Here is a 22,378-nt window from a genome sequence, read left to right as displayed (position 1 = left end):
TGTTTTGTTGCAATCATTGCTTTCTGCCTCTAGGGAGTTATGGAAGTATACCTGTGGTGGTCTCTATTTTATGCACACCATTAAGAACATTACAACCTTTATTATTATCACTTATAACATGTAAAGATGGAAGGTGGTGGAAATATTTCAAAATTTAATTGCAGTGTTTTCTAGGCCATAATGTCACATGGGCAGTACAGCATAGCAAAAAAGAAATACTTTTGCTTCAAAATTACTGGAATGTCTTATCTGGTTGTATTTTCCCCAAGCGTGAATGGGTAATTTTTGAACACTAAATGTCAGTTTGTGACAAAGTTATGAGCTTACCTGGGTTTGACTTCCTGCTTCCTCGGGTCTCCTGGTGACCTTCCTCTTTTCTCTGGGCAGAGAAGAGGTATTTGGCCCCGCCTACTCCCTGCCCACTTCTCCTCCTACTTCAAGATAATTTATCTAGGGTTAGCCCCACCTCCATACATGGATAACCCACCCCAATGTAAAGTCCCTGCCCCAGATGAGCGAGAGCTCTGGATGGCTCACCTGGGGAGGTTCCGAGATATGGGGAGGTTCCGAGATATGGTTATGATCAATAGGACGTTCACCACGATGTGCATTAAAAAGCTGCTTTTGTTGTTGCACATTCCAAAGATTGCATCGATAATATTTTAGTTGACACTTGCTCTAATTACATCACAGTTCACAAATGAGCAATTAACATTTGCAGTTTTTCTGTTCTATGACATTTCAGCGTATAAGAAATGGTTTATATCCTAAACAATTTTTTTTCTATTTATATTGTGAAAACAAAATGACAAGGGTGTTAGTGGATTTGAGTCTTTAATTTGCAAGCACATATTGCTTAGTAGCTTTTATATTTAATTATTTTTAAGCAGCCATAATGGTCTGTTCTGGCCTAGCATGCTGAAGTAAGACCACCACCAAGGCATGTGTCTTTCTGGTGAAAATTCACTTGGTTCTCCTTGGCCCTGGTGAGCATGAGGGTCATAATGGTCCAGTGGGTCAAAACGATCATAAATGTCCTCTGGGATAACTTTAGAATACTTGCGATTATTTATTTCAACACGCTGTAGCACAAAGTCCACTCGGCCCGGTTTTGTCATTTTAGCTGGTAAGGTAATTCTTTTGGTAACCTTTGAGTGGCCAAATGCTTCAGCACTTACAATATATACCCCTGGAATCAAAAGTCGCCAGTAATCTCCATCTTCAGCTACAAAACAGAAATAGAGATGGTTATAGTAAAAGAATCATACACTTTGAAAAGCAGAAAATCAAGAATTTTACAGTTTCGCCCAAATAATGAATAAATGCAACATTGGACGAGAGAAAGAAAAAAACAAAAATGCGCTATACGAAAATCCTCGTTAAAGGCGGGTGGGAAGTCCTTAAAAACGATTTTAGGTCACTAGGTCAGAAACTAAGCAAAGGACCTCCAAGGTAATATTCTCTGGAATATTACCGGTACCACGCGCTACATCAGGGAGCTTAAGGAAGATCAATGCGTGGCTAAGACGATGATGTAAGAAAGAGGGATTTAGATGGAGTGCTAGCTAGAGTTGACTGGGAAGGGGGTCTAGCTATGGGAAAAGGGGGTCAGAGCAGTGTTGGGGTTAGCATAGACAAGATGGAGCTACTACTACAAAATCTACAGTCGTGAGGTATTTGACAACTGATGAACCAATCAATTTCATCAGTTGAAACATGGGTAGTATGATTTGATCATGGAGACACTGTGAAGCTTAACCTAGATAGTAGAAAGAGTCACACATTACTTGTAGGTGTATGCTACAAGCCACCAAGCATTAGCGATGAAGGGGAGGATCAGCTGCTACTTCAAATTGAAAAGGCTGCAAATATACTGTATATATGAGACCTTCTATGTTGGACAAAAACTATAGCATTAATTTCCACATTTTTGTCCTAAATCTAGACATCATCGTTCTATGGAAAGGAGCACATGTTGACAAACACACAGAGAAGCACACTGATATTTATTTCTGACCGGGCAAATCTACATTTTAAAGCTCATGTGCTTGTGTTATAGGTTTTGTTTTCTTTAAAGGTGCCAGTGAACCAGAATGCTTGAGGAAAATTATTTAGTGCCATTCTGATTTGGTCTTCGCAATTCCTGGAATTCTGTTAAATGGGTACATAAGAAAAAACTTGTTATGTTTTGTAAGTTTTCTAATAGGTACCATAATTACAGAAACTTTTACAACTGTTTTAAACTGTAGTTCCGCAAGATGTTAATAGTAGTTCCACGTGTTTCCTATGAAATGAAATGTATACATACAAATATAAATGTTATAAACACACTATATTCATATTATAGCAAGTATTTTTGTATTACTCAAGAGAACATGGAGTCCTTAATCAATACCTCTTATTGGACCAAAGCAAGAAAAAAAAGATACAAAGCCATGAAATCATATGTAACGTTTTTTCTACATTGACCATCTTTTCATAGTCCAGTACAGCTATATACATTTTATTATATTATTCAAGAAAACAGTATTTAACCTGCTGTTTATTGTTAATTATAGAGCTATTATTATTTACCTGTCAGTACATCGTGGCGAACTCCTCTCACAGAGATGCGAGCTTTTTTAATTGGGTTTCCATGCTCATCCTTTACTACTCCTTTGATTCCTCTGTGGACCTAATAGCGTATAACATAACATTAATAAAATCATATAAGAATTAAAATATATACAAATATATAATGACTACTTTACTTGCAACATATGTGTTTTAATTAATTAATAAAATTATTTTCATATTTAAAAAAAAATAAGAAAAAAAACCACACTTATAATATGAAAAATACACCAGTTATAAGCAGTCATACTTTATTTATCCATACATTAAAACACATATGGTGCAAGTAAAGTAGTCATTATATTTTTGTAACAGTGTGAACTGTTTATTTTTTTTTTTACATAATAGAGGATATGGTATGGTATTACATATATTACATTGTACTTCTAAAGACAATTAATTTTAACCCCTTTCTATTCATTAAGAGGGATAGTAATACCCTGGGGTATCTTACAGGCATTGATAGCCTTCAATCAGTGAAATAAGTAGTGTGTCACAGTGCTTTGCATACACGGGCATTATAGGTTATAAAATGGAAAATTTGGAAAGTATGCACAGTGGTGTATTTGCCTTGGGAGCTGCCCTAGGTAGCACCCCATCAGCCTCCTCCACAACCACCTTCATATCATGTGGCATTAAAATCAGCGATAAATAAGAGTGCAAAATGGAAAAAAATCAAATAAACTTGAAAATTTAAATGTTATATACAGGGCTTATTTTTTTAAGATAAAATTGAAATGAATTCAATTTGCAAAGTAAGGCTGGCTAATACAAGCGTAATTGCCATCAACATGCTTCATATAATCCTTTTTATCAATTTGTAAATTGCCATCGCAAACACTTTATTTAACTACAATACTTTTCTAAATAACATATTATGGAGATACGAAATAATTACATTAAACGGTTCCATCTGAGTTCAGGATAATAGGACAAAACATTATTTCTTTTCCCAATAAAAGCATCTGGTCTACCTCAACATATAAAAAGTCTCAATTGGCCTTGGCAAATTTTAGCATTATCTGGAGTAATTCACTAAGCTGTATCTGTACGTTTTATCAGTGTTCTGTATTTGCTCGGTAACTTAAAAAGGCCAGACTTTTACAGCGTCTCCGTTTTTGAAATCTTTAATCTTGAAAGCTTAATGTGTAATGTGTATGGATTTTATGCTGCCTTGTTGGGCTCGCTGAAAATGATTTTCACCAGAGAGCTGTAAAATGAAATGGGCCTGGTGGTCTGAACTGTAGTACTTACGTTCTCATAAAGCTCACCACAAGAAACATTAATGTTCTTAAAAGAAAGCCTATAATATACTCAAGTGAATCGGCCAGAAACATCAATATGGTCACTGTTAGTTAAAGAAAAGTGAAAACATAAAAAATAAACTTCAGTCTAGAGACTTAAAAGTAGATGGACTGCTAGCATTTAGAATTCTGTGCCATATACAATATTTTGGGATCCATTCAACAGATATAAATAGATTTCATAAGAGAAACCAGAAGGCCATTGTGTCACATACTTAAAAGAAGTGGTGTAGCTACAACCATGAGGGGGGGTGCAATCGTGTCCAGGTCCCTAAATCTAGGGAACCCAGGCCGCTATGAACCAATTGGGTTACTTTGTTTCATTATTAAGTAATCCATGTAGCCTTCCTCCTGCTTGGGTCATACCATTGTCAGTGGCGGTGTTTGATATGTCCTCGCATATGGACCCATCGCCAAATGCAAGTTCTACAGACCATGAATAAAATCTCCTTAGCACAAAATGCCTACTTTCCTCACTAAACATCGGGGAACGTGGGACATTCAAGGAGGGTTTTGAACCATCTGGTGTCTTATGCATCAGGACATACCAGTGGTTTAGACAGCACAGAAAAGCTGGTACCCAGGTGTGATCTGGTTTTTAATATTTTGTGAAATTCCAGCTACTCGAATATTTGTGAATGAAATCATTAATCTGATATTTTTTGACTTATTCACAGTATTGTTTTGAAAGAACTGAGTTTTAAATCAAGTCATTACTATACTTATGCAGTATGGACGTGCAATAAAATGTCATGTTGGTTGATGCCATTATTTAAGTTGTTGAATAATTGCCATGTAGCATATGGGTATTGTGAATATGTTTTTATATTTATTGTGAGTTTGCACTCTGTGGAGAAGAAACATAAAAGCACATCCAGTAATAAAAGCAGTAAGATAAAAAACATTTTAATGTCCCCTCTTGTTAACATTCTTACTTCCTTCTAAATGCATGAATGGAGTTTACTTGCCCCCCACAAACACATGGACACACACAGCAAATTAAATGGGACCAGCTTCAGTTTGTCCTGAAGGTAACTGATTTTATTTATTTTTCTTTTCTTACAGTAAACATATGCATATTCAAGTACTTACAAATTACCACTACTACTAATACGCAGTCTTCATAGCAATACTATGTTTCCATCTGTTATTTATTTGATCTATACCTGCTATGTTTTATTCACTCGATCTATACCTGCAGTGCTGTGTTTCAAGAAGTTGTTTAGTTGATTTATACCCGAACTACATGGGGGAGGGAAAGAGAGCTGTAGTGCAGTGAAGGAGGGGACAAAGAGGGTGACGAAAGTTTTATTAGCCATGAGAAATTATTTTATTTTACTATAATTTCCATTATAGTATGGGGGGGGGGATTACTAATTCTCAAACATAGCAATTCTAAATAAACATGAAGAAAGTGTTAGTTTATGATTTCACACTTTGTACAGTATGTTGCAATCTGAAAATAAATTACAATTAAAGTACAATGTTACAAGTCTGTCTTCTTTTATTCTCACAAAATCTATTTTTCTTGGGGCATATAAAAACTGAAAATTGGCCTTATATCGTTTGGTATTAGAAATGGCTCCATGCTTCTCTATTCTCCTTTTGTACCAGTACATTTTAAGATACATTTAAGATCATGAGATAACCTTATTGTCAATTTTAAATTGAGTTTTGTTAAATAAATATATAGCACCCAGGGAAATATACCACCTGCTATGGGGACGAGCGTGCAATTCCCCACAACACACTTTGAAAATAGGAAGAAATTCAATAAAATTTGTATTTATTAAAATTTTGTTAAATATTTTCCCTGTCTCTTTTTGTAAAAGTGCTATGAAATCTGCTGGCACTATTTCTATAAATATAAAATGAATTACTCATATATCACACAAAGGGTTAAGAACTGCAAGACCTCCTCCTGTCATAAGAAGTCCATATTTTGTATGTTGAAAATCATGCTAATAGAATGATTTGCTCTTGAGTACTAATGATCTACATGCCATGTACTTCCCAGTTTTTGTAAAACAAAAAAGGTACCCCGGGACTGCTATTAAAGCATATCAGTGCCAACAATAAGAAACATCACTTAACCTTTTACACCCTATAACGAGATTTATCAGACATATAACATCCTTAGTAGCAGATTACCAGTAGTAAATTAAATATGGTTGGTGGGTCTGGGACAATGGTCAGTCATAACCAGAAAACCTCAAACCATGTCTAGACAATGTGGAAGCAGGAGGAGAAATCAGAACACAGAGCCCTACGACATAAACCAACCCAAGGACATTTCTGCTAGCAAAGAAACCTCAGTGAGATGTTTATATCCCAGCTATCAAGTAGTGTTAATTCAACAATCCCTTTATCATGTATTATGTAATACAGGGAATAGTTTTACTTATTAACTTTCTAAAAGCTAAATGCATTTTAAGGAGAATTAGAAGGCTGATACATAATTTGGTAATGATAGCGAACTTGTATTGCAATTTGAGGTCATCTTACAAAAGCAATGCACACCCTCCTGCTCTTTTAAAGTTTAAAGGACAATTACCAGCAAACTAATTCACAAATATAACCAGTCCCACAATATTGCTGAACAGCAGTATACTCCTCAGCCTGGTATAGGCAAATATCGCTGATAATACCGTATTTGCTCGATTATAAGACGACCCTGATTATAAGACGACCCCCCAAAATCTGAATATTAACTTAGGAAAAAAAGAAAAAGCCTGAATATAAGACGACCCTAAAGGAAAAAAGTTTTACCAGTAAATGCTAATTCATGTAAACTATTTTTTTAAATAAAAGCTATGATTGAGAAAAATATTTTTTTTGTTTTTATTTCCTTGTATTTTCCAACCTGTCCCCCAGTTACGCACATCTGCCCCCAGGCTTGCCACACCAATATGGCACTGTGGCCCATGATATGCCTTGTAACCCCCTATATGCCACTGTGCCCCATGGTATGCCTTTTGACCCCCTATGTGCCACTCTGCCTCCAGAAATGCCTTATACCCCTATATGCCACTCTGGCATTTAGGGGGTTAAAAGGCATATTATGGGGCAGAGTGGCATATAGGGAGGTATAAGGCATTTCAGGAGGCAGAGTGCTCTATTAAATGCCCCCTTAACGCCACTCTGCCTCCTGAAATGCCTTATACCTCCCTATATGCCACTCTGCCCCATAATATGCCTTTTAACCCCCTAAGTGCCAGAGTGGCATATAGGGGTATAAGGCATTCCAGAAATGCCCTATGTCCCCATTTAACACACACACGCGCACACACACACACACTTACCGGTGCTTTCTAATTTCCTGCTGTATTGCCGGGGCAGCGGGTTGACGTCTCCTTCCGCTGCAGCCAGAAGGAGGTGGAGTTGGCAGCGGGGGTTTGTCTGCGTCCGTCGCGGATACCTTCCCCGGCTGTCAGAGATCAGAGTTCCCCGCACCGGTGGGGGGAACTCTGATCTCTGACAGTCGGGGAAGGTATCCGCGACGGACGCAGACAACCCCCGCTGCTAGCCACACCTCCTTCCGGCTGCAGCGGACGTTGTCTACGCGGATCGCGTAGACATCAACCCGCTGCCCCGGCAATACAGCAGGAAGCACCGGTAAGTGTGTGGGGGGGGGGGACAGGAGGATCCAGGTCCCCTGCAGCGGTGCAGGGGATCTGGATCTTAGTCTCATAATCAGACCTCTATTTGAGGTCTGATTAGAAGACGACCCCGATTAGAAGACGAGGGGTATTTTTCAGAGCATTTGCTCTGAAAAAAACCTCGTCTTATAATCGAGCAAATACGGTATATTTACCTCCCCTGTAGGGCTATGAACATTTCCTATCAAGGCAAAATAATCAGTGTGATTGTAGAAGGCTTAGTGTAGTTTGGGCTCAAGATACAAAAGTAAAGATAAAACTAGAAATTAGAAATTGAGCTTATTAAAAATGTAAACTTGTATAAAAAAAATAATCAAACATTGGTTTCCAAACAGTTACCGCTTCATGTCAATGTCAATCATATGTAAAAAAAAAAACAGAAATATTAAATTCCAAGGTACAGCATCACATAATTATAAAGTGAATAAATGCAATTGAAACTAGACTTGTTCAATTGGATTCACATTTTCAAATTTTAAATTACATCAATTTGTACAAATGATAAAATGTCTGAAAATTAGACAAAACCCCCAAGGAAGGAACTGAACCAAAGCAAAAGGGTCTAAATTTTGAATTTCATGGACTCATTCACTCTCTCAACTCTCATTCACATTTTCTCACACTCGCATTCTCATTCATTCTCTTTCACTCTGAAGGTCTCCCTACCTTCTCCGCCGGCCGCTTCCTCATCTTGCAGCTACGCTTATTTTCTAACGTCTTCTTTATCATCTTGTAACTCTCTCTTCTGTCTTCCGTCCTCTGTCTTCGTCTACAGACATCTTCATCTTCGCAGACATGTTCTCCCGGCGGAGCTTCTGGTGAAATCCTCACCTCCGATTGGAGGACAGGGGCAGATTGTGTGGCTTGAAGCTCAGCCATTTTCCCTGAAGGTAACCGCCCATAAACTCCCGCAAAAATAGCAAAGCTTCTGGTGAAATCTTCTCCCCCAATTTTTTTTTTTTTTTTATTTAATGTAATCTATTGCTACACGATTGGGCTGTATGCACTTTTATATGACCTATTTATTTAATGGTTATTATATTATTTGTCTGGTATTATAAAAGATTTTTATATTGATCCCAAATTTTATGTTGCATTTTTAATTTCTTTAAAATCAGAGCCCTGTCCGCTTTTTTCAATATTAGCTAAAATATTGCTATGCTGTGTTTTTGATGGTGGATAACTGGAGAAAGCTGGACAGACATGAAAGACTGTACTTAGAGGTGTGCTGAAATGTACGGTTGGCAGTATCCAAGCGGAGGAGAGAATACAGACCCAGGTTATATCTGGAATTCGTTTTCGTTAAATGCCTATTCTTTTTTATGTGTGCGATGGATGTTCTCACTGAGCACCCTTGGATACTGCCACATCAGTCAAATATCAATGAAACGTGCAAGCAAGGATCAAGTCAAATATGGGCTTCCTCTGAGTTTGATATGAAAAAGGTTGAGGACATATGTTGTGTGCTTATTCACCAAGAGCGAGGCTTAACAGGGCACTGAGATATCACGTTGTGATGTTACGTTTCTAACCGTGCACCGTACCATTTCAATTAGGCTCAGCAGAGACTCTTTGTTGTCTTGCCACGCCGTATAGAGCTCATCCTCAGTTGGAAACTTCTCACATCCAAGTTCCAATGTGAGTTCAAAACAATTGGTGTGGAGATAACTGAAATCTGACATTCCTGCAGAGAGGGTTTACAGAGATGGATTACGGTAACATATGGAACGCTCGTACTTAACAGAACACATGATAAAATAAAACTTTTTTCCAAAAAAACGTTGAAAACTTATTTTATCAGCCTCAACAGGGACTGAAGAGTATAGCTAAGAATCGAAAAGCATTTCCTTGGGAAAAGAACAGTCTTTTGATAAAGCTATACGGAGTACATTCACAGTATCAAATCAAACTATTATTAATTATTATTAAAAATAGATAGTTACTAAAATAAAGGAATCTGACTGAGCCATGTTGGTTTTCACATGCAGTAGGGTTTACAGAAAAGCCACATTTCTATATTTGGGATTTTAATAAATGTAATATTAAGGATCATACCCCCACTAAAGCTGTACCACTCGGCGCCGTTTATAATACCGCCTTTGCTAATGAAATTCCCACCGCATCTCTCAGTTGCTTTGGATGACATAATCGGGTGTGATGCAACGTAGGTTTTAGCCAGCATCTGAAATACCTGAAAAATAAAAAAATAAACCGGCTTTAACACATTCCGCTGTTAATAATGTAGATATAAACATAGCGACATCAAATCAGGTGGTAGAGAAGAATTATTTGTCCTATATAATCTGCCAATTCTCTCTTACTATAAAAACATAAACTCTTATTTGGCCCTTGGTCTTGTCTTAGATAACAACTAAAACCCTGACCCTCTAGTTTTACACTGTGGCCTCTTCGCCTAACATTTATCTCCAATTTATTTGTTTCTATCACATTATTTTTTCTCTCTCCCCCAAGATATATATATATATATATATATATATATATATATATATATATTGAGATACTGTCTTACAAACAGTATTTATCCTTCCATTCTAAGATACATTGTGCCAGCTTGAATCCATTCACTCCAATGGGTCCTGCGTGATTCTGGGCTTTATTTAGTAAAGCAGGCGTTTGCATGCAAGTTTGCTGGAGAGTTGCAGTTTCTTCTGCAACAAGGGGTGAGATTACCCTGCATGATGCATGGGTCAACCAATGACACAACTTTCAAGAAGCCTTAATTAGTTAACTGTACATTAAACAGGGCCAACCAAGCCCTTCTTGCTGGAGACACTTACTGGGTTTGATCCATCAAAATGCATGGTGATATCAGTGAGTTTAACCATGATCTCTCCTACATAATGAATAAAGGAGGTCACCATGACCAATTTCTCCCATCCTTACCTTTTAACCTGTTGCCTTGGTGTATTCGCTAATTAACAAACGCTTTAAATTTTTTCCACAGTTTTCTCCCAAGTCACAAATGAAGCCACTTTCTCTCAACTATATCCCTTCTGGTTGTTGGTGTTGGAAGTCAGTCCCTTAATTGGCTTCCAATAATACTCCAATAATCAATAATATTAGTGATTAAAATACCAAACAGGATCTAGGTAGTCTACCTTAACATATATTTGATACGGTTAAAATAGCACAGTGGTGATTCTTAAAGAACTAGACAGGTCAAGTGCTTCATTGAGCCCTTATATTTTATTGTATCGCATACAAAGGCAATAAGGTAAATTAACTCTACACGGACCACTGAGGAGTAAAGCATGCACTTGAACTACATTGAAGCACTAGATTATTCTCTTCAAATAGAAGAGCTCTTCAAAAAAAAATGCCACAATTAGAAATTTTATTTTTACTTTAAAGCATCATAGTGTTTTTATTATTATTAATGAAAACGAATACAGGTGTATTAAATCTTTTTTTCTTTAAGTTATGTAGTTCTCTAAGATCATTCAATCTGTATGTGTGTTCTGTATGTGTGTTCTGTTCATTAACTTTTTTAGCAAGAACATTGAAAAGTACCTCCAAAAAGTACTTTTTGGGGGGAAAAAGTTGTAGCACTCAAAAACAATTGGGTATATTCACTATGGGGTAAATGTTTTAAAAGTTTCAGGACAGTGAGATATTTTCATGGAAAGCAAGGAAATTTCTAACTATAACATAATTGCAAAATTGTTTTCTAATGATCAATTAGCCTTTAAAATGTAAACTTGGATTAGTGAACACAACGTGCCATTGGAACACAGAAGTGATGGGAGTGATAAAGGGCCACTGGAACACAGGAGTGATGGGAGTGATAAAGGGCCGTTGGAACACAGGAGTGATGGGAGTGAAAAAGGGCCGTTGGAACACAAGAGTGATGGGAGTGAAAAAGGGCCATTGGAACACAGGAGTGATGGGAGTGATAAAGGGCCATTGGAACACAGGAGTGATGGGAGTGGTAAAGGCCCTTTGTACGCCTATGAAAATGTTCCATTTAATTAATACATTCTAGAATTGTGAATATAAATATTTAGCAATATATTTTGTTTACCTTATCATCTGGTGTAGGAGAATACATTTTCTCTTCCAGTGGGTGTTTGGAGAAATCATATGGATAGCTAATAACTAAGTCACCTCCATGAAGACTTCCTGACAAAACAAATGGTATGGCCCTCATCCATTTCATGATGGCTTTTGTCTCTGGGGCTACCTGCAATTGAACAGAAGCCATGTATCAGCAGATGTATTATAACTCAAGTTTTCATGAATTCACTCAAGATGAAACCTGATTAAGAAAAAAATCCCAATCATTGGCACAGTTTTTATCATGACTAGATTCCTTTAGTACAACTACCTATCAATTGTCCTTTATATTTTCTAACCAATTAAACTATTTTGCTTATAATTAGGTAACAGTATGTCTAATTTACTATGTCTAGTCCATGTATACAATATGAACATATATTAAGAAACAAAAGCATGTGGGAAGGACAGTTATATAACAGAGGCTGTAAAGATTCCAAAGATAGGATTACAACATATCAGAGACACTGTATTTTTTATTCTCATAAACTAACCAGTCTTAGTTAAGCGAAAGAGTGACATCTTGTGGGCAAATTATTTTTTTTTTAATGGAACTTGAGTGACATCTACTGGAGATGTTATAAAATACAACGTTAATGTTTTAAATATGTGTGACACATACACTACTGTTCAAAAGTTCAGGGTCATTTAGCTGTTTTCAGGAAAAACAAGAAAATTTTTTGCTGTGATAATTGCAGAAGGGTTTTCTTGTGATCAAATAGCATTTTAAATGTAAATTTGGATCAGCGAAGACAAAGTAAAGGACCTTTGTACACCTATGAAGATATTCCATTACAAATCAGCCATTTCTAGCTACAATGATACCATTAACAAAGTCTATATGTAAGATCCATTTAATGTTAACTTTGATGGACAAAATTAGATTTTCTTTTATTCCAAGGTCGCCCCATGGGACACCTCTGTGTATGGTAAGAGAGGTTCTTTTTTGGTTTGGCTTTTACTTCCTATGCTTCTAACTCTTCCCACTAATACATGTTTGGGCTTATAAAGCTGTTTGCAATTGTATTTTATTTTACTTTATACACAAATCAGTGTAACGATTAAAAAAATATTAGATAAGAGAGGACTTATAGCACTTTGTGGGTATCATCATCTGCTGATCTCTGATCTCCCTTATTGCTGACCACATGGTGAAGCAGGGCTCTGGAGTCCTAAGATTCTGATAACCTGCAGGGCATTATCAGAGACCCCAACAAGGCTATGTACAATGAGGGATCTTTCCTGCTGTCTCAATGTGAACAAAGCAGGAGGAAAATGCCCAAACAAGCAGATCACTATTTAAGCCATGTTAGATCCACCTGGCTGGCTGCCACAGCTCATTACAAACTCATTACACAGAAATCTGAAATAAAATAAAAAAAAACAAAAAACTTTAGACAGAACTAATGAGATCAAGGAAATGTAAAAGAAGATTGATTTCTAGGTGCCTCTATGATAAATTGTGTTGCACCAAAACGTTCCAACACCTGTGACAATGTAGTCTGAAAAATGAAGTCTATTTTGTATGGACTCCAGTGCTGGAAAAGTCAACTTCTGTCCCATTTCTTCTCCTGCATCTACTGGTCAGAACCAATACTGAAATCACTGGGAGCTGATATCAGAAAGTACCCATCTTAGACCACACAAGGTTGTTTGTGCAACTCATCTCAGATCAGTGGCGACTCTAGAAACAATATATAGGGGGGGCACTAATTTCCACCATTAAATCATACCACTGAAAAAACATATATATATATATATATTGCCAAAAGTAATGGCTCTGCCACACTGACACCCCCGAACACACACACCAGGACAGGCTCTGCCACACCAACACCCAAACACACACCAGGACAGGCTCTGCCACACCAACACCTATACACACACACCCCAGGACAGGCTCTGCTAAACTGATAACCAAAAACACACAAACAGCAGGACACTACGTCACAGTCATCTACAACAGAATGGATTTTTCAAACTGCATTGTCGTTTATATCTCCCTTAGTGTTTTTGCCCCTTGTGTATTGATGGCCCAGCCAGCACCCTTTTAGTATAGATTAATGTGGTGCCCCCACACCCTTGTATGATTGGCCTCCAGCCACCACTATTTGTATTAATGCCCCCAGCAAGCCCCTCCCTTTATTATTGATTTATGTGATGGCCCCATCGCATATACGCGTTAGACATGCATTTTTAACTACATAATGAGTACTTATCTCTTTGAAGTAAAGACTATGATTGAAACATGATTTCAAAATTACAGCTGAACTGGCAGTTTCGTTAATATTAGACCCTGCTGTCGATATATATAAATATTAGATCCTGCTGCTGATATATATATATATATTAGCCCCAGTTGCCGATATATATTATTAGTCCCTGCTGCTGATATATATATATATATATATAAATATTAGACCCTGCTGCCGATAGCAGGTATAGATCAACACATTAACACACAAACCCAGCTTTGCATGTATAGAGCAATTGAAATTCACTTGTGATCTCAGCACTGAAGGTATATATCAAATAAACAGAATCAGACATACAAATCCTGTATTTGCAGGTATACAATAATAATATATGAAACGTAGCATTGCAGGTATAGATCAAATAAATACATGGAAACAGCATTGCAGGTATTAATCAACTGAATAAGACAAACCCTGTATTTGCAGGTATACATAAATAATGTATGGAAACATAGCATAGCAGATATGCATCAATAGAATTACATAAAAACCCAGCTTTGCAGGTATAGCTCAATTGGGATTCACATAAAAACACGGCATTAAAGGTAATTTTAAAACCCCCTAAATTACAGGCATAGATCACAGGTTGCACAACCCAAAGCCAGCCCTGGAGTCCACACTGCCCACATAGAACCTGACCAGCACCCAGATAACACACATAAGATTTGCCATCTTTGTCCACAAATAGCCCAGCACAAGTCAACTTTGTCCCCAAACAGTCCGTCCTATGCCATCTTTGTCCCATAAACACCCTACCTGCACCATCTTGGTGCCCAAGGCTCAAACATCCTGCTAGTGCCATCTTTGCCCTTCCACATTTATACATCTATGATACACACAAACACTTTTACAGTCAGTCACTCACTTATTCACACTTTCATTCACATAATCATTTATTCTCTCCCTCATTCAGACAAATCATCCACACATTAATTCATTCATTCTCTCCCTCATTCACAGAGTTTATCCGCACACTAATTCATTTATTCTCTATCTCACTCTTTATTTATTTTATTTGTTACTACCCCTCTCACTATCTACCCCCTCTACCCCTTTCTGACTATCTACCCCCCTCTCCCTCCCTTCTCACTATGTATATGGGGAGCAGGGGGAGAATATGAAACTTTTGGTTGGCTGTTTAGGTAAGGTGGGCAGTGTTCCTCTCCCCAACCACATCCCTCCTGGGTCTGGTCATGCACGTGCTGGGCTCAGTTCCACCCATCCCCATCGCTAGCCACCCCCTTCCCCCAGCCCAGTTTGAACCCCATGTCATCTACCACCAAAGCAGTTGGTTGATCATATATTACATGTCTGACACTGAAGGTCTGATCATATTACAAACAACAAACTTTTAAGAAGCCCCCCCCATCTTCTGTGCCTGCTTTTGTGTCACATAACTTAGTGCTTCCAGCTAAAAAAAATAAAGAGAAACATTTTACTCAACAGTACCAGGATGCATTTAGTCACGTGATATCCACTTGTGTATTGATGTCCCTGCCAGCCACCCTTTAGTATTGATTTATGTGATATGCCACCAGCCAGCCCCTACTTGTTTATTGATGCCCACACGGTCACACCCCCTTATATTTGTGCCATCCAGCCGTATTGATTCTTCGTTTCTCGGCTGACTTCTTTGCTCAGCCTGCCTGCTCTGCACTCGGAACTCACTGCACACGAGGAGCTCCGATGACCGTGTGAGCCCGCCCCCCACAAGCGTCGCGTCTCGTCTTAAAGGGGGGCGGGATGAAGAGCCTCAGTGTAGCAGCTGTCAAAGGCATCATTGATCCACTGGTCCCCAGATCAGCCGGTCCACCGGGAAATCTCCCAGCTTCCCGGTAGGCAGTCGGCAGTTTTGAAATTCGGCGGGGGGGCAACAGGGGGGCAAGGAATTGCCCCCCCCCCTTGCCCCCCTGTAGCGACGCTACTGTCTCAGATATGTGTGTTTCAGGAAGTAAGAGGTTAGCATCATTTTACATTCAAAATAGACAATAAACTAAGAATTTGATGGTACATAAGAACCATTTGGCTCATCTAGTCTGCCCATTTTTTAATTTTTAAATTCAAGATAGCTTTATGCCTATCCCATGTATGTTTGAATTCCATCACTGTATAAGCCTCTACCACTTCAGAAGTGAAGCTGTTCCATTTATCTACCACATGCAAACATTAATTTCCATGCTGCAAAATTCCTTGTCCTTCGACTCAATCTTGCAGATAATGCAAGAAGAAATACAAAAAAGGTTCATACCTTACCATCCCAGTATAATTCTGGAATGGGCATATGATCAAGCCGCGCTCCTTTCATCTTGAATATTTTATGGACTTCTGATGTTAAATCAGGGAAATTACGATTAAGATCAATATTCTGTGCGTTTAGTCGTCCATTTGTCCACCCATTGTAACCAGCCCCCTAGAAATTAACAAACAATAATGTTAAATTCAGGTGTTCAAACATTTCGTTAATAATTGTGGGGGGGATTCATTTTGGAAGGCTAAAACTGATTATGGTATGTATAGAATTACCAAAGCACTCAGCATTGGAGGCTGACCTTTGTCAGAGCCCCCTCTTGGCCAAGGATTTTAGACAGTAACCTAGGCTGCATTTGGATAATTTAATTATGATTAAGTAATACTTTCTTCATTGTACTCACCAAACACTATCTCTAAGAGTGTTAGAACTCACGGTAACTGGGCTTTTGGTCTATTCATGTCATTACTCTCAATCAAGGATAACCATGGACATGCAGATGTTATAATGCAAATCCAGAACATTATTGTCACTATGGCACTATGTCCATAAACAGCTTTAAACACGTTAAAGGCCGTAAAGCCCTGTCCCCTAGCCACAAAGCTCTAACCATGCCCCCTAGCACAAAGCTGTCCCTCTATGGTAGATGTGAAAACAATACAAATAACTAGTGCTGAAACAACTAATCGATAAAATCGATAATAATCGATAATGAAAATCGTTGACAATGATTTTCATTATCGATTAGTCTAATCGATTTTTATCGATTATAAAAAGAGGTTTTTTTTCAGAGCAAATGCTCTGAAAAACTCCTCTCCTTATATAATCCGACCTCAAACAGAGATCGGATTATAACACTAGAATCCAGATCCCCGCAACGCTGCAGGGGACCTGGTTTCCCCTCACTGTCGGCCGGTCTCTCACTTCCATCTCTCTCCCCCTCCCATACACCCCTCTGACTCCTCCCCCCTCCCATACACTGCTCTGCCTCTCTCCCGACTCCCTGGTGGTTTGTGAACCTCCGTTGCTGACAGGCACTTTCACTGCAGCTTCATAGAAGCCTCACCGTAAGTGAAGGTGAGTAACGGAGGCTGTCTGTGCGCATCGTGCAGACCTCCACCGGCTGACAGAGAATCGAGGTCTCCTGCAGAGGATCATCCTCTCTGTCAGCCGGTGGTGGTCTGCATCGCACAGACAGCCTCCGTTACTGTCCTTCACTTACACTGAGGCTTCTATGAAGCTGCAGTGAAAGTGCCTGTCAGCAACGGAGGTTCACAACATACCAGGGAGTCGGGAGAGAGGCAGAGGGGTGTATGGGAGCCACCCTCCCATACACCACTCTGGCTCCTCCCCCTTCTATACGCCACTCTGCAGAGTGGCGTATGGGAGGGGGGAGGAGGCAGAGTGGAGTATGGGAGGTGGGAGGAGGCAGAGTGGAGTATGGGAGGGGGTAGGAGGCAGAGTGGAGTATGGGAGGGGGAGGAGCCAGAGTTGTGTATGGGAGGGGGAGGAGCCAGAGTGGTGTATGGGAGGGAGGCAGAGTGGCGTATGGGAGGGGGGAGGAGGCAGAGTGGAGTATGGGAGGGGGGAGGAGGCAGAGTGGTGTATGGGGGGTATAATGAATTTCAGGGTAGCAGAGTGGTGTATGGGGGTGTAATGAATTTCAGGGAGACAGAATGGCATATCTGGGGGAGTTAGAGTGGTGTATAGGGGGAGGTAGAGTGGTGTATGGGGGGTATAATGAATTTCAGAGTGGCATATCTGGGGGAGGCAGAGTGGTGAATCAGGGAGTATAATGAATTTCAGGGTGGTGCAGGGCATTTATGGGGGCGGAGTGGCATATCAGGGTGCACAGTGGCATATAGGGAGGTATAAGGCATAAATGGGGGCGAGTGGCATATTGGAAGTTATAAGGCATATAGGGGGTATAAGGCATATCGATATTAGGCATATCAGGGGGGCATAAGACATATCTGGGGGTAAAAGGTATATCAGGGGGCTCAGTTGGATATCACTGGCATATAAGGAGTATAAGGCATTTCGGGGGCACAGTGGCATATCAGGGGGCACAGTGGAATCTCTGGCATATAGGAGGTATAAGGCATATATGGGGGCAGAGTGGCAAGCTGGGGGTCAGATGTGCATAACCGGGGGCAGTTTGGTAAATAAAAGAAAATATAAACAAGGCTTTTTTCTCAGTGTTTATTAAATATGAAAAATAGTTAACATATGAATTAATATTTACTAATAACTTTGTATTAAAACCTAGTTTGAGAAACACTGTGTTTGGGTTCTTGTAGCTTATATTATTATGTCAGTAAAATAAGAAGGTGAATAGAGAGAGGCCATTGCAATAAAGAGATGAAAGTGTAAATTGTACGTTTTTATTACATTATTTTAAATTTAAAAAAATGAAATTTTTATCCGATTAATCGATTAATCGAAAAAATAATCAGCCAACTAATCGATTATTAAAATAATCGTTAGTTGCAGCCCTACAAATAACCTCTCAACACAATTCAAATTAATGTTGATCCAGAGCACATAAACACAATCAGGCCTTTGACACAGTATTATGGAATATAACACATCAGGGGGTGTATGCTCAAGTCTCTTTTCATTTCTGAAATGTTTCTGATTACTGACTGGTTTTTGTTTTTTTTATATTTCCAGTAACGTGCTGGTTTTGTTACTTTATTTCCTCTGGATCAACATGCATCTGAATTTGTGTCATCTTAGGTCTGTTCCACAAGCATAGAATGACAAAGCCACTTACTCCATTCAACCTATCTCTGTCCCACCCAAATCCCAACTATTTGTGCCATCACAGTTAGAGGGACTGAATAGGATTGGGACAAAGTTCCAAAGTATGACTAGGTATCTTTAAAACTTGTAAAAATGTATAATTGGTACCTCTTCAGCAGCAAGATCATAACCATCTGGATTCATTGAAGGCAAAAGGTGAATTCGTGTGGAATTAATCAGTTCCTGGATCCTCTGATTTCCCAGAAGATATTCTGAACACAAATATTGTGTAAGGTAAATCAGCAATTCTCTTCCAACTACTTCATTACCATGCATGTTGCCAATGTATCGGAATTCTGGCTTCACTGTTAAAAATCGCAGCAGAAGATAAAAAAAATAAAACAGCTACTTACACATGGGTGATGGGAATTGGAGTTAATCGGGAACTTGAACTGTAATCATGCTTTTGGAAGGGCACGATTTTAATTATAGGCTTCCATGTGCATCCACACAGTTGATTAAAAATGAAATCAAAGGCTTCCTGGAGCAGTGGTGGCATAAAAAGCCAAAAAGCTAGTTCTACGGCTTCCAAGCAATGTTAAAAGAAGGATTATCATCTGCAGGCACTGCCTTACCCTGCTGAGACATTAAGAAATAGCTCTCTTTTTCAGTCCTATTGTCAATACTATATATATTTTATCCCTTCAAGTGATACGTGTAGTGTTATGTGCTCACTTACTGCAGATATGTGAGTTATTCTTATCGGTTTATGATGTACATCACAATGTTATGGTGTTAAGACAGTATCCGTTTTGCCTTGCATTGCGATATGTTGTATTTTGCAAAATTAAGTTCTGAACCCTACCTTTATGTACATAACCCCCATACATACCAGAATGTTCCTTACAATGATGTAATTTAACATGTGCTTAAGATAGCTGGTCAGACTGGCATGGATCTCAACCAGACTCGAGAAAAATGCCTGAGTTGGCCTTATTCACCAAGAGGGCGAGCCAGAACAGAGATGGCTAAAATGTCTCTCCCCCTTTTGCCTTTGTATTCAGAACTGGACATGTTGGCACAGCAAGCTGCCCCAGGGCGGTATGGTTTGTCTGGTTATTTTGGTAAAGGCTGTTTGGTAAAGCCAACACAAACCAGTTGACATTCCTCATGCACCATTAGGTGTTGTCATTTGATACATCTTAAACAGTTCTCCTAAAAATAGTTTTGTACCAATTTTAGAGGCTTCTTTGTTTATATGCATTTTTAAAATGTCTAAATTGACACAATAGAAGTTATACTAATAACAGCACTTTTTCATCTCTTCCTTCCTCCATATTCGCTCATTGTTTAGATATTTATTATGTAATAAAAATTGGGATAGATCACATTTACAATCCATATGAAGGTATTCATGCAAAATGTTTGACTTCAAGGATGCATAGATCAAATATGTTTTTATCTTGGATTAATAAGATTCTATACAATGTTTAATGTGAAAAAAAGAAAATGAATACTCACATAAGTCATGTTGACCAGGATTAGTCGAAAACTCAATCACCATAAGCTCCTTTCCTTCAAAACTACGTCCAATGCTGTATGTTTTGGAGATATGAGAGCATCTGGCAGCCGTTTTCTTCATAACACCGATCATCTGTGTATAACTGTGATGGCTAAAATGGATGAAGGTACTTGGCATTTGGGGAAGGACTTCCTCAGATGCTACGTCTATGTTTGCTGTGAAACAAAACAGGATACTTGTAATCAGTTACAAAGAAAATCACCCCACCGGTAAGAGGATGATGATATACGTGCATAATGATAGTGTAGTCCGGGCATTCGTTTTATATATGAAAATGTAGTAATATAATTAGTTGATTAAAGGCCAACCCTTAGCGATCATACTCAAGGTACCCTTGGTTTCCAAATACAAATTTAATATGTGATGTATTAACTAATCTAAAAGTAATATGCATGGGAACAACTAACAGACTGATCAATTAGTTCATTATTTCTAAACAGCCCTGACTTAGCTGAACAGAGTCCCCACAGACTGCTCAGTATTAGTTGAAGCAAATCAGTTGTTGAACTGTGAATCCTAAATTACTCGTAGGTGTATGGATTAAGGCTAACGAAAATCAGAAGTGTAGCAATGATCACAGGGATATAATTAATATAGTATATTATTTATTTATAGTATATCACAACAGTCCCTGCTTTAAAAGTTACACGGTTCAAGACTGTGTTTAAAGTGCTTGTAGAAGCGCTTTGTTGAAAAAACAATACGTCAAAAATTACAGTGTAGAATTTATAACATGGCTCTAGTGTTCACTTTACCTGGAATTTGGAATTATATAAGACCCTCTTTACTGTTTAATGTCAAGCATAGAGGTATAAGTTTGACAAACTATGAGCTACCATAATGGAGAACCCTACTTGTTTAACCTGGTGTCTCTGGGTGAAGCACCGCTTCCCTAGGTCTCCTGGAGAATATTTTTTTTCCCCAAGCAGATGAGTGGCAGATGGAAGCACCTACTTCTTGCCCATTTTTAGCCTACTCCCTGTCCACTTGCCTTCCTATTCCCATTAAATTATTAAAGTGGTCTGGGGCCAGTCACAACCCCATATGTGGCTAACACTGTCCCTTCGCAAAGCGACTGCTCCAAGCGAAGGAGAGCTCTGGGTAGCTGAACTGAATTAAGATATAGCTATCAATAAAACTACTGGTAAAACTGACTATAGGCTGCATTTCATAACTTTTCCTTATTCTTATCTCCAAACATTCTAATATAGGAGAATATTCCTAATATAGACAATCAATGTTTGAGGAAACTGATCCGTCTATTTTGTACCTCTTAGTTTCTCCAGGGGGTCATGGCAGCCTTCCTCTTCTCCAGCAAAGAAGCGATCGCAGTCCAAAAAGTAGGGCCACGCCATGTCTATGGCATCGAAGGCTGGACGGCAATTTTTTCTTAGATTTTCACAAACCTTTCTGCACGGCTTTACAATTTTGTTCTTCTCGCAACGCGGTGCAAGCACTGCACAGCCCACAAATCTTATGTCAGGATTACATTCTCCTTGGAGGAGGTTATCTATAACACTCAGCAGAATATACTCGGCGCTGAATTCTATCTCTCCTCTTGATCGGTGATCTAATAAGTTTGGAAACATTGTTTTTGTGTAGGGTAGATCATCACAGTATCCCAAGGAATTATCCACACACGAGCCTTAAAAATAAATACAGAAACAAGTAGGACAATGATGTTTATTTTAACCATGAATTTTCTTTTTTCCAATTTTTTTCCAATTAGATTAAAAATGCAAATTTCATTCTAGAATAAATGCTGACTCGCTGTTGTTTACAAAGTAAATTTAACAGTGATTTGGTTTACCTGTACAATGTGTAAGTTATCAGTCTTATTTTAAAGCCTTCACTTTACTATGCATTATGCCAACCCCTGTAGGCTTCTACTGCAAGAA

The 22,378-nt window shown here is 38.7% G+C and overlaps 1 protein-coding gene across 1 annotated transcript; it reads right to left on the bottom strand.

The window, feature by feature from the left end:
- Positions 1-872: 872 nt before the first annotated feature.
- On the bottom strand, positions 873-22,117 carry LOC149282265 (carboxypeptidase Z-like). The gene is made up of 9 exons (XM_089498403.1): positions 21,751-22,117; positions 20,420-20,635; positions 19,067-19,263; positions 16,154-16,315; positions 11,619-11,777; positions 9,632-9,767; positions 9,121-9,260; positions 2,575-2,674; positions 873-1,225 (listed from the first exon to the last, which is right to left on the bottom strand). The coding sequence occupies exons 1-9, from the start codon at positions 22,067-22,069 to the stop codon at positions 873-875; spliced, it is 1,782 nt and encodes a 593-aa protein (XP_089354529.1). The 5' UTR covers positions 22,070-22,117.
- Positions 22,118-22,378: the final 261 nt, after the last annotated feature.

This window comes from Sceloporus occidentalis, unplaced genomic scaffold (assembly GCF_023333645.1).
Source record: "Sceloporus occidentalis isolate IW3139 unplaced genomic scaffold, rSceOcc1.0.p SCAF_120, whole genome shotgun sequence".
Classification (NCBI taxonomy): Eukaryota; Metazoa; Chordata; class Lepidosauria; order Squamata; family Phrynosomatidae; genus Sceloporus; species Sceloporus occidentalis.
Note: the sequence above shows the minus strand (reverse complement) of the source record. Positions and strands in the feature narration are given on the sequence as shown.